This window comes from Amia ocellicauda, chromosome 17 (assembly GCF_036373705.1).
Source record: "Amia ocellicauda isolate fAmiCal2 chromosome 17, fAmiCal2.hap1, whole genome shotgun sequence".
NCBI classification, from domain to species: Eukaryota; Metazoa; Chordata; class Actinopteri; order Amiiformes; family Amiidae; genus Amia; species Amia ocellicauda.
The window spans coordinates 2,414,787-2,427,765 of NC_089866.1; the positions used below are offsets into that span (position 1 = coordinate 2,414,787).

Genomic DNA, 12,979 nt, shown 5'->3' on the forward strand with positions numbered 1-12,979 from the left:
CACACACTCACTCACACACTGACACACACTGACACACTGTGGAGACACACACACACACTGACACACTGACACACTGTGGAGACACACACTCACACTGACACACTGTGGAGACACTCACACACTGACCCACACACTGTGGAGACACACACTCACTCACACACTGACACACTGTGGAGACACACACACTCACACACTGACACACACTGACACACTGTGGAGACACACACTCACTCACACACTGACACACACTGACACACTGGAGAGTGTGTGCTGCTGCGCCTGCGCGGCGGGCTGCGGGTTGCCGGGAGGCGCTGTTGGCGCGGGAAGATGGCGGCGCTGGGGGCGGCCGGCGGGCGGCGCGTCCCTCCTCAACCGACAGCGATTCAATAAACATGTCGGCGAGAGCAGGACCCGCACACCGCGCCGATACTGGATCATCTCGCCGCAGACCAGACGAGCAGTCCAGACAGCCGGCTTTAAACAGCCAGTGTCAGGTAGGCGTGGCGGTTGTCATCGCTTATGTACCCCTACAGACGGGGGGAAACGCCAGTGTCGCTGCCGGGGCCGGAGTGTGTGTAACGGCTGCTCTGTGTTCAGTCGCCGGTGCCACCGTTTCATCTGTGACTGATGGCGCCCCGCCGCCCGGCTCCTTTATACACACCGTCACAGAATAGCGGCGGTGCCGGCACAAAGAGCCCCGGAGCCCGGCTCAGAGCGCCCTGTGCGGGACGGGGGAGGGATGCCGGTGTGGCCGGAGCGTCTGCAAATCACAGCCTTTTGGGGTCTGTAATAGTGTGATTATTATACCCCGGGTGGGGGGACGGCTGTGGCCGCTGTGACAGTGCGGCTCTATGGGCTGAATGTGCGACAGCCGGGCCTGCAGTGATGAGATCGGCTGTGGCTGCTCGGCTCTTTTCTCTGCGGTTTAACGGCCGTCGGTTCTTCTTTGTGTTTGGATGTGGACAATATCAGCCTTTTTATTCAGTCTGAAAACATAAGAAATGGTTCAGGATCATTTTCAGGCGTGTTTCAGCATTAATATCAGTATAGTAATAGTGTAGTAATCACAAGGATAGTCGGGATGGGCTTTCAGTTACTGTACGTATTTCAATTAGATGACCTTAATTACCCCTGTGTCTATTATAGTGGTACTGGAGGTTTATGTAGCTGGGATTGTAACGGCAATCTTGTAGCCATGTCCTGTATACCCAAAGATGAGTGGGTCATAATAATATTGTATAAAATATACATTATAGCAAGGCTTTCTTGGGCTTTCCCCTTAATAGCCAGAGACCATTTGAGCCCCTGTGTGGACCGGCCATAGAATCACAGTAACTCATTGTCACTTTCTGAATAGAAGCTCGGAGATGTGTTACAAGAAACAAGTGATTCAATTATTGTTTTTCAAGATCATTATCATTATATGAAGGCACAGATCGCTTCTGATCAGATCAGGGCTGGGTTAAGCCCTTGCAGTTTCATTTTTTGGGGGTGGGTGGGGCTGTTTTTCAGTGATGTACAAATCCTGTAAAACACACAGGCTGTTTTGTGAAGCTGTTGTTTCCAGAGCCATCCCCCCGGAGACAGAGACGAACACAGAAAATGACTTAATCTCTCAGTGGGGGTTTGGTGGGGGGGGTTCACTCCTGACTGCAGCCGAGTCAATACCTGGGAGTCCAGTCAGCCCGTGGAGCGCCAGTCAGGCGTTGCTGATGTCTGTTAATGTCTCCCTGAAGAATAAGACAATCGGGCCTGCTTCCAGATTTTTCTGTCAGCTCTTTTCTTTTGTTCAAATTAATGAGCTGTTTCCATCTCTGATTGGTTTAAGAGCAACATACCTCTTGGAAGAGGTTCCTCACATTAATGTCTAGAGAGGTGTGTGTTTTTGTGGACCTGGGCTTTTCAGCTCAGGAGCGTAGAAGCTGCAGGGGTCGCCCAGGGGCAGTGTATTCAAGTCTGACGTACAAGAGGTTAACTCTGGGTACACCGAAGGTTCAGACACAGCCTCCTGTAACCCTGAACGAATGCAGCCGATCCCATGCCGTTGTCCTCTGTTGTGTCTGTGCAGATCGGCCGGCCCGAAATGGAGAGCTACGAGGAGTTCTGCACCCATAGCCTGGCGCGTCTTCAGGCGGAGGGGCCACTGAGCAGCGTGACCACCGGCCAACGGGGGGCGCTCTCCATCATCCAGTTCCATGGCATGGCAGTTCTGTCTCCTCTGGTAAGGATCGGGGCACAGCGATGCACGCAGGCTCGCACACATGGACATCGGCCCCGAAGCGCCCATATGTACCCTGAAGAGCAAGCATGTCAAGACTGTGTGTGTAAACACATCTGGTCAGGGGGGAGGTTGTGTTACAATAACCACAGATGGCATTGAATAGAATCAGAATCAGGGCTTGAGGGGTAACTGTGTACCAACCAGTTTGCATTCATTTCTGTACCAATGGAATATTTGTGGGAATATTTAACATCAATATCGGTGTTCTGTTCAACTGAAATCACAAAGCGATGTATGCCCTAGTCTTGAGTTTGGGAATCTGGGATTATTATTTTTCCCTGTAAGGAAGTGAGTGGGCCTGAGGAGTTGTCTCTGTCGTGGAGGAAACATTTCCTTCCCTCCCAGGTGCAGCAGCCAACGCTTGGGCAGACATCAGCGATTCCAACTTGTGTGATTAAAAAAGTGGCTGATTTCTGTTGCTGTTTGTCGAAGTCACCAGGTAATCGCAGTGCAGATCGGGCTGCCTGGTCCCTGTGTGTCCCCAGGCGCGTGTCCTGTGAATGTTTGAGTTGCGTATCGCTTGGTTACTAAGTGGAGTCTGCTGACGCTGGTTGCTGTTGACGGTAGTAGTTGTAGTAGTGGAGCTCTCTGCACACGCTGCATGCTGACTCACAGAGCTCAGTCCATGAGTGGCGGCTGCGCTGAGGCACCGTTACTCCACAGCCGCTAATAGAGACCTCGGTGCTGCAGGAGCTTGGTTGGCGCAGGGTGTGAGCTCTGTGGAAGCCGCCTCGTAGATCTGAGGAGCTGCCATTCATTGAGAAGGTATTCTGAAAAACATTGCTTTGCCACATATTAATAATAATACAAAATAAAACTCTAAATGTAATTTGTAAAGTTAAGTAAACATTTTGGGTAGTAGCTGAGATATTATGGAAGGCGCTGATGTGTTCCTGACTTGTGAGTGTTTTGTAATGAATAAGTGTGAACCGAGGCTTTGATTATAGCACCGACTTTGGCTTTTGAAAGCATCTCTTGACTCGTGGACCCCCGAGAGAAACCAGCTCGTCCTCGCCTCGCCACTCAGGTCACGTTACAGGTCAGGATGCTGGCAGAATGGCAGAAAGAACCATTATGAAAGAAAAATCATCTAGAATATTGAAACTACCAAAAAATAGTGAACTTCAGGACCTTTTCCACATTGTTAATCTGTATAGCCATGCATTACTACACTGCACTGTATCTGGTGTGTATGTCATGTGTTTGCTTTGCATGTGTCTGTATACATGGTTTTATCTTTGCGACCGTCTGCCGCTGTCATACTGTCAGGGAGCTGAATGGCCGGCCGAGATTTTTGGAGGTCAGACTCAATAAAGACCCTGCAGGGGTCGAGGTCGTTCCTCGAAGGTGAATTATTCACGAGTGTGTTTTGCTTCCTTTCTGGCACGGGAGGAACCTAATCAGTTAGGTGTTTGTTCGGCAGCTGCGCATGGTTTTCACTCGGGTTTTTACCTGTGTTCGCAGTGCTGATGTTACTTTGTGATTTTTGTACCAACAAAGGGATTTAACATATTATGTCATGTAGAATTTGTGGCTGGTTGGTGTAATAGTTATTTTTGACGTGTGTGCCCTTGTGGAAGAGGCCCAGTGGATCGATGCGGTTGCCTGGCCGGTCCCGATGGTGCCGTATCCAAGGGCAGGGGAGTTTACTGAAAGTGACACACAGCAGTCACAGATCGTGGTGGGAACAGGCACTGCGGCGCTGATTACGAAACTGATGGGCTGGGATCGAGTTACTCACAACTGTTTATGTGTCGGTGTTAATTAGAGGTGTGAGGGTTTCAGGCAGCATGTGAACCATAACACACAGCAATTCTGTTCCAGAAGAGTCCCAGACGTCCAGTAAAGGAAAAAAAAGAACAACAATGACTTGGGGGAGGGGATGAAGGCTTGAAGTCTGTGGTGACCAACTCGGCTCCATCACTCGATCAGAGAACAAAAGGCTCTGGCAGGTTGTGCTGTGTGTTAATCTTCTCCATCCCTCCACAGAGCTCTCTCACAATAGGACCCGTCCCACCTGCGCTCGTGATTTGGAAATCTTCCCTGTAACTGATGTCATGGCGATTGATCTTTAATAATCCCGTTTAATGATTGTTATAATTAATGATAATATCAGTTTAACTCCTGTGTAAGGGATGATAGGATGTCTGAGGGGTTTGAGTCCCTTGGTTTCGTATTGTTGTTCAGTCTTTTAGAGGGCTGATGTAGGTTTCATATGTAAGGTTGTGGAGTCTGGGTCTCTCTGTGTTTTGTAACTGTCACGTGTTGACCAATATGCTGTGAGCTGGGGAAGAGCAAACTAATAAAGTGCTTATTATTTCCGCTTGTTTCCTGCCTGGCCAGGGGCGATAAACAGTGTTCATTACAGTATCTTTCACGTCCTGCTTGGGGCTGTTTTCCATCTGAGACTGATATGACATTCAGTGCCTGTTTGAAACCTCAGATATTCATGAGTCATGATGAAACGCTGGGCTCCCAGACGAAGGCAGCGACTTGAGGCGTTCTAGTTTATAACCCCTCTCAGGCCCAGGTGGTTATTTCGTGACATCCCTGAACCCTGAAGGAGAGATGGGAGGGCGGTGGTTCTCGGTCATGTGTCACCCGCTGAGATTCAGAGAAACTGAGGCATGATGGACCTGTCTTGCAAATGGCTCGGACTAAGGGCAGCTACAATGACACGTGTGTGCCACGACACACGGCCAGTGACACAGTGGCAGTGGGGAGGACTGCGTGGTGACCCTCTGCGTGTGTGTTGCAGCTGAGTGCGGAGCAGCGGCAGGAGATGACGCAGTACCGGCAACGCGCCGTGGAGCTGGAGGCTGGCCGGCTCAGTGTGCGCCGGAGCACCCTGCTGTCCCGGGTACAGGACATCCTGGACAGCGTGCAGGTGAGGGCTGAGTGCTGAACACTGCGCACTACACACTGCGCACTACACACTGCGCACTACACACTGCGCACTACACACTGCGCACTACACACTGCGCACTACACACTGCGCACTTGGTGACGTGCCAAGCATCTCAGACCGTCTTCTTCAGCGAGTGTAAACGGCTGTATCTGGTGTTGTTTGCCAAGTGTGATTGCAAGGATTACACTGGTAAAGTGCTTGTCTGAGCAGACCTGGGGTCAGTCACAATGCTGTGACTTCGAGATAACTAAAGTTGACCTAATCTGCTCTGCTTTCAATTCAGAGACCAAAGCAAAAGTTCCCATCCTAGCAAACACAAACAAACAATCTGGGCACAGTAGGCACCCAGTGTGGGCCTGTTTACTATTCAGGAAGCATTAGCGTTCACCCCAACAAACTGTCATGAAACAGTCGCTCAGACTGCAGCTTTTGGTTTTGTTGTGAAAGGGTTAAGAGTTTGGCGATTTAGTCAGCCCCCCCACCCCCTTCTGCCTGGGACTGGGGCTGGAGTCTCTGTTTACTCTCTCTGCTAGGAGACGGCACAGGGAAGCATATAGCGTCAGAACTGCTCAGGTATAGACGCGACCCCCTCAGACAACTTCCCAAGCCTCCCCCTGGAGCCGCAGGTGGCCGTTTACAGGCGTCATTAATAGGGTTGTTTGAGCTCAGTTGTGTGTGTATCTGTGGTGCAGTGTGACACTGTCATGGCCCTAGGACTGCAGTACCTGGGCTTGGCTGACATTTTGACATGGCATTCTGTGATTCAGGACAGGAACAGTGTTTTTGACCGTTTCCTGACACGCCTGTGTAGTGGTTTTAGTAAATCCCAGGATACACCGATGAAGAAGTAACAAGTTTATTACAGAAAAAATAAATACAGGTTAACCCGGAGCTCTCCTCTCACATGAAGTGAAGAAAAGAACTGAGAATGTGAGTTGGATAAGCCTTTTTGTATCTTCAGAGACAATGGGTTACAGTCTTCTCTGTCGGAAGTGATTGCATCTCATTAAAATACAGTTGTACAAAATAGTTTACAACATACATAATAATTAACACAGACCTGAGTTTGTTACTGCTGTTTGATGAGTTGATTGTTGCTGCTCAGCATTCTTAGGCAGCAGATGTTTTTTAAAGACATTGTTGTAAGTCCTTAATCAAATACCTGTGCCCCAAAACACACAATCTCTATACTATTTAACTGTTTCAGCTGATTGAATATCCTAAAAGACAGTGGCTGAATGAAATCATGAGAAGACAATGCTTGATTGAAGTAACCCCTTGGACAGAAATGCATTAAGAGTAAATACAAACTAATGATTGTTTTATAGACCAGACTGAATTAGCAACATGAAACCATTAATAATATATAGAGAATATAAAGGAAATAATAAAAGTAAATTTTCCCACTACAGCTGAATGTCCCACAGTTTTCAGATCTATTTGTTTTCTTACTCGGCTCCTTGCCTTCCCATTCATTTTTGCTTCTTATGTAAATCACTACTGTTAAAAATAGATGCAATTAGTCATTCTTTAATTGTCTTTGTGTGAAAAGACAGGGAGGCAGTCCCTTCTGTATTCCAGCTCTTCCTTTTATTCCTTTGATGGTCATTTTTAAGAGCAGGTAGAAAACCTCAGAGCCCCAGTGCGACGCTGGTAGACCGTCCCCAGCGCTTATTTTTAACTCGAGAAGGTCTCCAGGAGTTGGATTACAATAACAGAATCGCACAAACAGGATCGGCCGCATGCCACAGATGAAGGAATAACTGGTTTATCTACTGATCACAGCACGCTCTCTCCCAGATGATTGTGGAGGAGATGGCTATGAAACCCACTGTGCTATTTAATAGTTTTTTATATTAATATTATTATTATTATTTAAATCTGGCTTGTATTAAAAAATACTTTGTAACACCATTCTATGTTTCTACTGATGTAAAATAGTCCTTTTGCAGTAAACGCTAAAGTGTAATCTGTATTCCACTCCTCCTGACTACTGGGGGGGTCTGGTTCCTGTGACTTGTCTCCCGCAGATGCGCACGGTGCCAAAGGAGGGAGAGACGGCCATGGCCCCCAGCCGCTGCTCCCCCAAGTCGGAGGTCATGAATGGCTTTGCTCTGCTGCCGGACATGAACGCGCTGGGGCCCTGGGGGGGCAGTGTCCCGCTGAGAGCCGCCCCCAGTGAGCCGCTCCCTCAGCCCGACAGGGAGCGGGGGGAGTTGGAGGAGGAGGACCCCAGCTACACCATGAGCCTACAGAGCCTGCTGAAGAAGTCCCGGGAGTACCTGGAGAGAGAGCACAGCCGGCGCGGGTCCCGGGGCCACAAGGGGGCGCCGGCGCTGGGCGAGAGCCTCTCGGACAAGGAGAACGAGAGCGGCGGGGGCAGTGTGGGGGCGGGGGGCGAGCAGCCTCACTGTGAGGACCACCAACACAGTGACAGCCCCCTGGCCTGGCCCACCACCCCTGCCCCCGTCCAGCAGCCGAGCTCGGACTCGGACAGCCCCGACTCTCTGTCCGTTCTGCCCCGCAGCCTGACGGGCTCCTACGCCCGGCTGCCCAGCCCCGAGCCCAGCCTGAGCCCCCGGGTGCACCGCCGCCGCCCCCGGCCCCTGTCGGCAGGGAACATCGTCATCACGCGGCCCCTCAGCGCCTGCGAGCTCAGCCCCCGCCCGGACAGGCAGCCCCTGCACGAGGACAGCGCCGTGCCAACACTGCAGGCTGTGCCGGGAGAGCCGGGCCCCTGGGAGCCCAGAGTGGAGCCCTGCCCGGCTGAGCTAAGGGTGCCCTCCACCCCGCACAAGAGGCAGAGCAGCCCCCTGGGCCAGGAGGAGACGCTGGGAAGGGAGACCCCCGAGTTCCGCAAGCGCTCGCAGACCCTGGACAGCCAACTCTCCCCCGCCGGCCCGCGGGGCTCCCAGGAGAGGATCCCCGGCTTCCTGGGCAGCCTGCCCCGGCGAGTTCCCCGCCGCCGCTGCTCCCCGGCCCCCCTCAACCAGTCCTACGACGTGGAGAGCCCCTCGCCCGCCCTGCTGCGGCCCTGTGTGGACGGCGCCTCGCCTGAGGGGGGCTCTGCCAAAAAGAAGCTGGAGGCCTCCCAGGGGTCCAGAGAGGGCAGGCTGACTCCCAGTCTACCGGCCACCCCCGGGGAAGAGCCGCGCGGGTGGGATCAGACGCCTGGCAGCAGCGTGGGTGAGTGGGCTGGGAGGAGACCGGGAGGGAGTGGGAGGTGGTTCTGTGGGTTAGAGCTGAGGGGCCTGGAAAGGCAGTGGGTTGTGGGGCTTAGAGCCTGGTGTTAGGCAGGTGTGAGGCGTAGCCAGTCCTGGTGGACCCTGTGGCGGTCGTCCTTGGGCCCCTGGTCCTGCAGTAGAGGAGCAACACTGGAGCTGCTCGGCACAGACGCAGGCCTGAGCTGCTGTGTGGGTCGTTCCCCACAGTGACCACAGTGCAGTGACAGTGGCTCCACTGTGTTGCAGGCGAGGGGCCGGTCAAGAGGCAGGTGGTGGCTCTGGAGGAGATGAGGCGCCGGCTGCAGGAGGAACACGCCCTGCAACTGTCCCTGCTGATCGCCGAGCAGGAGAGGGAGCAGCTGCGCCTGCGCCAGGTCAGAGCGGCCCCTCACACACCTACACAGACACCCACACACGCTCACACACACACACACACACTCACTCACACACACACACACACACACATTCACATAGACACAGACACACACACACTCACACAGACATGCACACGCACACACACTTCCACAGGAGCCCCAGTGACAGTGTGTGTCTTTGTGTGTGTTCAGGAGCTGCAAGAGCAGGAGCGCAGACTGAGGGATCAGGGCCCCGAGCTGTCCCAGGCCGCGGACGCCGGCCCGGACTGGAGGGGCATCAGTGAGAGCTGCCCCGCCGGCCCCACGGTGGCCCAGGGAGAGCGCTCGCCCACCCACATGTCGCACAGCCTAGGTACGGCCCCCGACCCGGGCACCATGAGCACTGTGATCTTGGAATCCTTTCAGATCCCGCCCCCCCTCCTTAATATAACGTCTACAACCACATCAGACCCTTTAAAGTGTTCAGTGTTGTGTGAAGAGACGGCCCACTTCCTGTGTGCGACAGCATTGTGTTTATTCACCTCCTGTTCATTTCCCTCGTCCAGGTTTCCCCCCCCAGCCCGTCGCCTCGAGCCAGTCACCCTTCTACCTGCGGGGGCCGTCCTGGATGGGCAATAAGCCCCGGAGCAGAGTGTCTCAGGTGAGGGCGGTCCGAGACCCCAGACTCACTCTCCCTTGGCCTTCACGGTCTGTGTCTGTGTCTGTAACTCTGTCCCTTTCTGTCCCTCAGGCCATCCCCCCTGAGCTGCACCAGCGCTTCTGTAGGCTGAGCGCCGTGGCCAAGGGCTTCCTGACGCGCCGGCTGCTGCTCACGGAGAAGGTCAAGCACCTGCGGCAGACAGTGCAGGTAGGCCCGGTCAGAGGGGCTGCGTGACATGGCAGACGGACGGGTTGGCAGCGCTCTGTGTGTAACGTGTCCGCGGGGTCTGTGCGGGGCTGCGGGGTTGTGTCGCTGTGCTCTGTGTGACAGGCCGCGCTGTGCTTGCAGGACACCCAGGAGTTCATCAAGACCTTCCAGAGCGAAGCCCCCCTGAAGAGAGGGGCCGTGTCTCCCCAGGACATGTCCCTGCAGGAGAGAGTGCTGGCCCAGGTACGCCGAGCCCACAGAGACCCAACAGAACCACTGAGGAGTCAAATTGTGTATCTCTAGAGGCAGGTCAGGGGTCGCGTTCACGTGAGTTAAGATCATGGTGCTTCAAGGCTTCTCGGGGCTTAACGCACCCCGCTCGCTGTGCCCGGACGCTGCAGTGTCGTCTTGGGAGCCCCCCGGCGCTGCAGTGCCGTGTCTCACCGGGCTGTGTTTGCCTCCCCAGCTGCGGGCGGCGCTGTTCGACCTGCATGACGTCTTCTTCGAGATGCCGCTGAGCGAGAGGCTGGCGCTGCTGCAGCAGGACCGGCAGCTGCGCACAGAGAGGAGGCTGAGGGAGATGGTAGGGGCGTCGGGAGGGCATGGCGGCCAGGACCAGGGGGAGTCGGGAGGCTTGGGGGGGGAGTTTATGGGATGGGGGTGTTATTGGAGCCGGGGGGGGGGTGCGAGAGGCTGGGGGGGTCTGGGTGTCTCACTCGCTGCTGTGTTTGATCTCAGGAGAAAGCCAGGAGCCCCAGAGAGAGAGTCACACTGTCAGCTGCCACACAGAAGTCCCTGGACCGGAAGAAGCAGAGGTGAGGGCAGTGCGCTGTCCTGCCGGTTTATTACCCAGTCGGTGGGGAACGAGCCCCCCCAGTCGATCAGGCCACTGTTTTATTTCTCATTGCCACAATTTAAAATAAATAAAATGTCTGCATTGTGTCCCGATCGGCGACTTGCTGCTCAGCCTGAACCCTGCGTTTGCCTCCAGCAGAGCCGCAGACACGGGGGGGCACAACAGGAAGGCCACGCAGAAGCCGAAGAGCCCGACAACAAACAGGTACGCACCCAGCTCCGGCCGCGACCGCCTTCCGGAACCTATTCCGTTACTGAGACGTGGCCGTGTAGAGCGGGCCGGGGGTCTCGCTGTCGTGACCGCCACGCTGATCGGCTGACCGTTCCAGACCGGTTCGGATGCGTCTTTCAGCAGGCCGGCGCCGGTCTCGCTCTGGACCGCTGTTCTGACACGCTGCACGTTTAACTGTCCGCGTCCTCTCACTGCGCCCCCCTGCCGTTTCCACAGGATCCTGCAGCCGAACCAGGGCCAGAACGCCCCCCCGCCCGGGCAGCTGCACCGACAGGGGTGAGTGTGTCTGTGAGTGTGTCTGTGTGTTCTCCGTCTCTCGCCTGGCCTGAGAGATGTGACGAGACCAGGCCTCGAGGTGGAGCTGTGTGTCTCTGCCTGGTCGGGTGTCGGGGATAGGATGGCAAATGGCAGTTTAATCATTCCTCCCTCTCTCTCTCTCTCTCTCTCTCTCTCTCTCTCTCTCTCTCACAGGAGTCTGTACCAGAAGAACCTGGAGGAGCGTGTGAAGCGCTGCGACAGCCTGAGGAAGCAGCACTCCCTGGGTTAGGGCCCCCCCGCGGCAGGGCTCCTGCTCTGGGGACGCCGGTACAGGGCTCCTCACGCGACCCTCAGGGAGCCACTGTGGGCGGCAGGGCTGTCTCTTCACGCCGTGTTACAATATCTGCTGTTTACAATCCGGCTCAGTCCCTCGTTTTTATTCTGTTGTTGTTTTTGTACAAGCGACTCGGACCCGCTCCTCCTTCAGGCTTTTACTGAAGGCGTTTATTGACACTCCTGAGAACGAGCAGATGCCATTGTTTTACCAGCATGCCAAATTAGAGAGCCGGGTCTGCGTGCCTGAGGATCCCCGATCGTGGCCGGATCGTGGCTGTGCCACGGTGGCCAGTACCTCAGGCCTGGTTTCCCCTGAGGCGCGGGGAGATCCATCGCTCTCTCCCCACGATGAGATCCGTGAGGCTGAGCTCAGGCGAGGCCATCTGTTGGTCAGAGAACACAGATATCTGTGTGTTCAGATCGTGTCTCAACGCTGGGATGGGACACCGAGGCGAGGGGCTCCCACGCCAACATCCAACCCCCACCTCCACCTAGAAACAGTGCAGCTAACAGACCCCCATACGTGCCTCTCTCTCTCTCTCTATCTCTCTCTCTCTCTCTCTCTCTCTCTCTCTCTCTCAGCCTCAGTTTTGCCAAGTCTATGTCTGTGCCCGGCTTCCTGCCCGGTGCCGGCGCTGTCTGGGTACGGCCTGCCTCGTGTCTCAGTCAGGCCCTGTGTCCTCCTTCAGGCTGAGCAGATTCCCCGCCAATAGCATTACAGAGTGTACAGAGTCGCTCGTGTCCTTGTGTTATAATCTACACTGTACCTGTGTTCCCGTACGGTGCGCTGTGTGCGACACTGGGTGGGGTGTGAGGTGTGTGCGGTGGGAGCTGATAGTCGCAGAAAGAACAAAACTAAAACTCTGCAGTTGTGGATGTGATGACAGGTGGTGCGCTGAGGTCCGGGGCCGGTTCTGTGCAGCTCCAGTACTGCTCAGTGCCGAGAGTCGCCAGGGCTGTGTAGTGTGTGACGACCAAAAAACACGCAAAACACGCAGACCCCTCAAACTCTGTAAACAGAACGACAACAAGGAAACTCTTGCTCGTGAAGTAACACAAATAAATAACAGATTATTATTCCTTAGTCAGATAATTTGCATGTGAACTAGATGACGATTGTGTAAGTTATTGTTAATGTAGAGATTTAGAGATCTACTCGATCCACATTTTATACCCAAACATCATTCCAGAGCTTTACTGTCCTCTGGCACCACCTGCTGCATCGAGACACAACTGCGGCCTCCCCTGGTACGGCTGCCCCAGGAGCTGGATATCCCAAAACTGCAGCTCCGCAGGCACCACACCCACAAGTGCCAGTGTGACCCCCCAGTCCCGAGCGGCATAGCGATGCCCGGCTCTGAGTTTTAATTTCCTTATTTGGAGGTTTGTGTTATGTATGTCCATTAATTTATTTTTTGTATGATATTCTTACTTATTCCTGTTTATATAAGCATGTTGTATTAATAAAACACGTTTTGAAAGCAGACTTGGCTAGTGTTGTGTTCAGATATATTGAGTGGGTGGTCTTGTCCTTCCTCTGCCCACGGATCATAAGAACCGTCACACACATGCTATGCGCTTGGCTGTTTTCACCTGTGCAGCTGAGCTGTGGCAGACGGGGGGCTGGGGGTGGCACTGTGTTTGTCTCCTTATAAAACATCCAC

At 54.2% G+C, this 12,979-nt stretch overlaps 1 protein-coding gene across 5 annotated transcripts; it reads left to right on the forward strand.

The window, feature by feature from the left end:
• The first annotated feature begins 310 nt into the window (after positions 1 to 310).
• ccp110 (centriolar coiled-coil protein 110) lies at positions 311 to 12,799 on the forward strand. Of its 5 annotated transcripts, none has more exons than XM_066689253.1 (14): positions 311 to 494; positions 2,069 to 2,221; positions 5,040 to 5,168; positions 7,220 to 8,375; positions 8,660 to 8,787; positions 8,980 to 9,139; positions 9,333 to 9,427; positions 9,518 to 9,634; positions 9,776 to 9,877; positions 10,101 to 10,217; positions 10,373 to 10,449; positions 10,626 to 10,694; positions 10,938 to 10,997; positions 11,193 to 12,799. In XM_066689253.1, the coding sequence occupies exons 1-14, from the start codon at positions 393 to 395 to the stop codon at positions 11,266 to 11,268; spliced, it is 2,541 nt and encodes an 846-aa protein (XP_066545350.1). In that variant the 5' UTR covers positions 311 to 392; the 3' UTR covers positions 11,269 to 12,799. The 5 variants fall into 5 exon arrangements, with proteins under 5 accessions (XP_066545350.1, XP_066545351.1, XP_066545352.1 ...); XM_066689254.1 differs by having other exon boundaries at positions 10,629 to 10,694; XM_066689255.1 differs by lacking the exon at positions 10,938 to 10,997.
• Positions 12,800 to 12,979: the final 180 nt, after the last annotated feature.

Excerpts from the sequence above, each read along its gene's own strand:
- ccp110 (XM_066689253.1), top strand. The coding sequence starts at position 393 with ATGTCGGCGAGAGCAGGACCCGCACACCGCGCCGATACTGGATCATCT. Across the intron at positions 8,788-8,979 it reads AGCAGCTGCGCCTGCGCCAG|GAGCTGCAAGAGCAGGAGCG; the intron begins GTCAGAGCGGCC and ends GTGTGTGTTCAG. Across the intron at positions 9,140-9,332 it reads CCACATGTCGCACAGCCTAG|GTTTCCCCCCCCAGCCCGTC; the intron begins GTACGGCCCCCG and ends TCCCTCGTCCAG.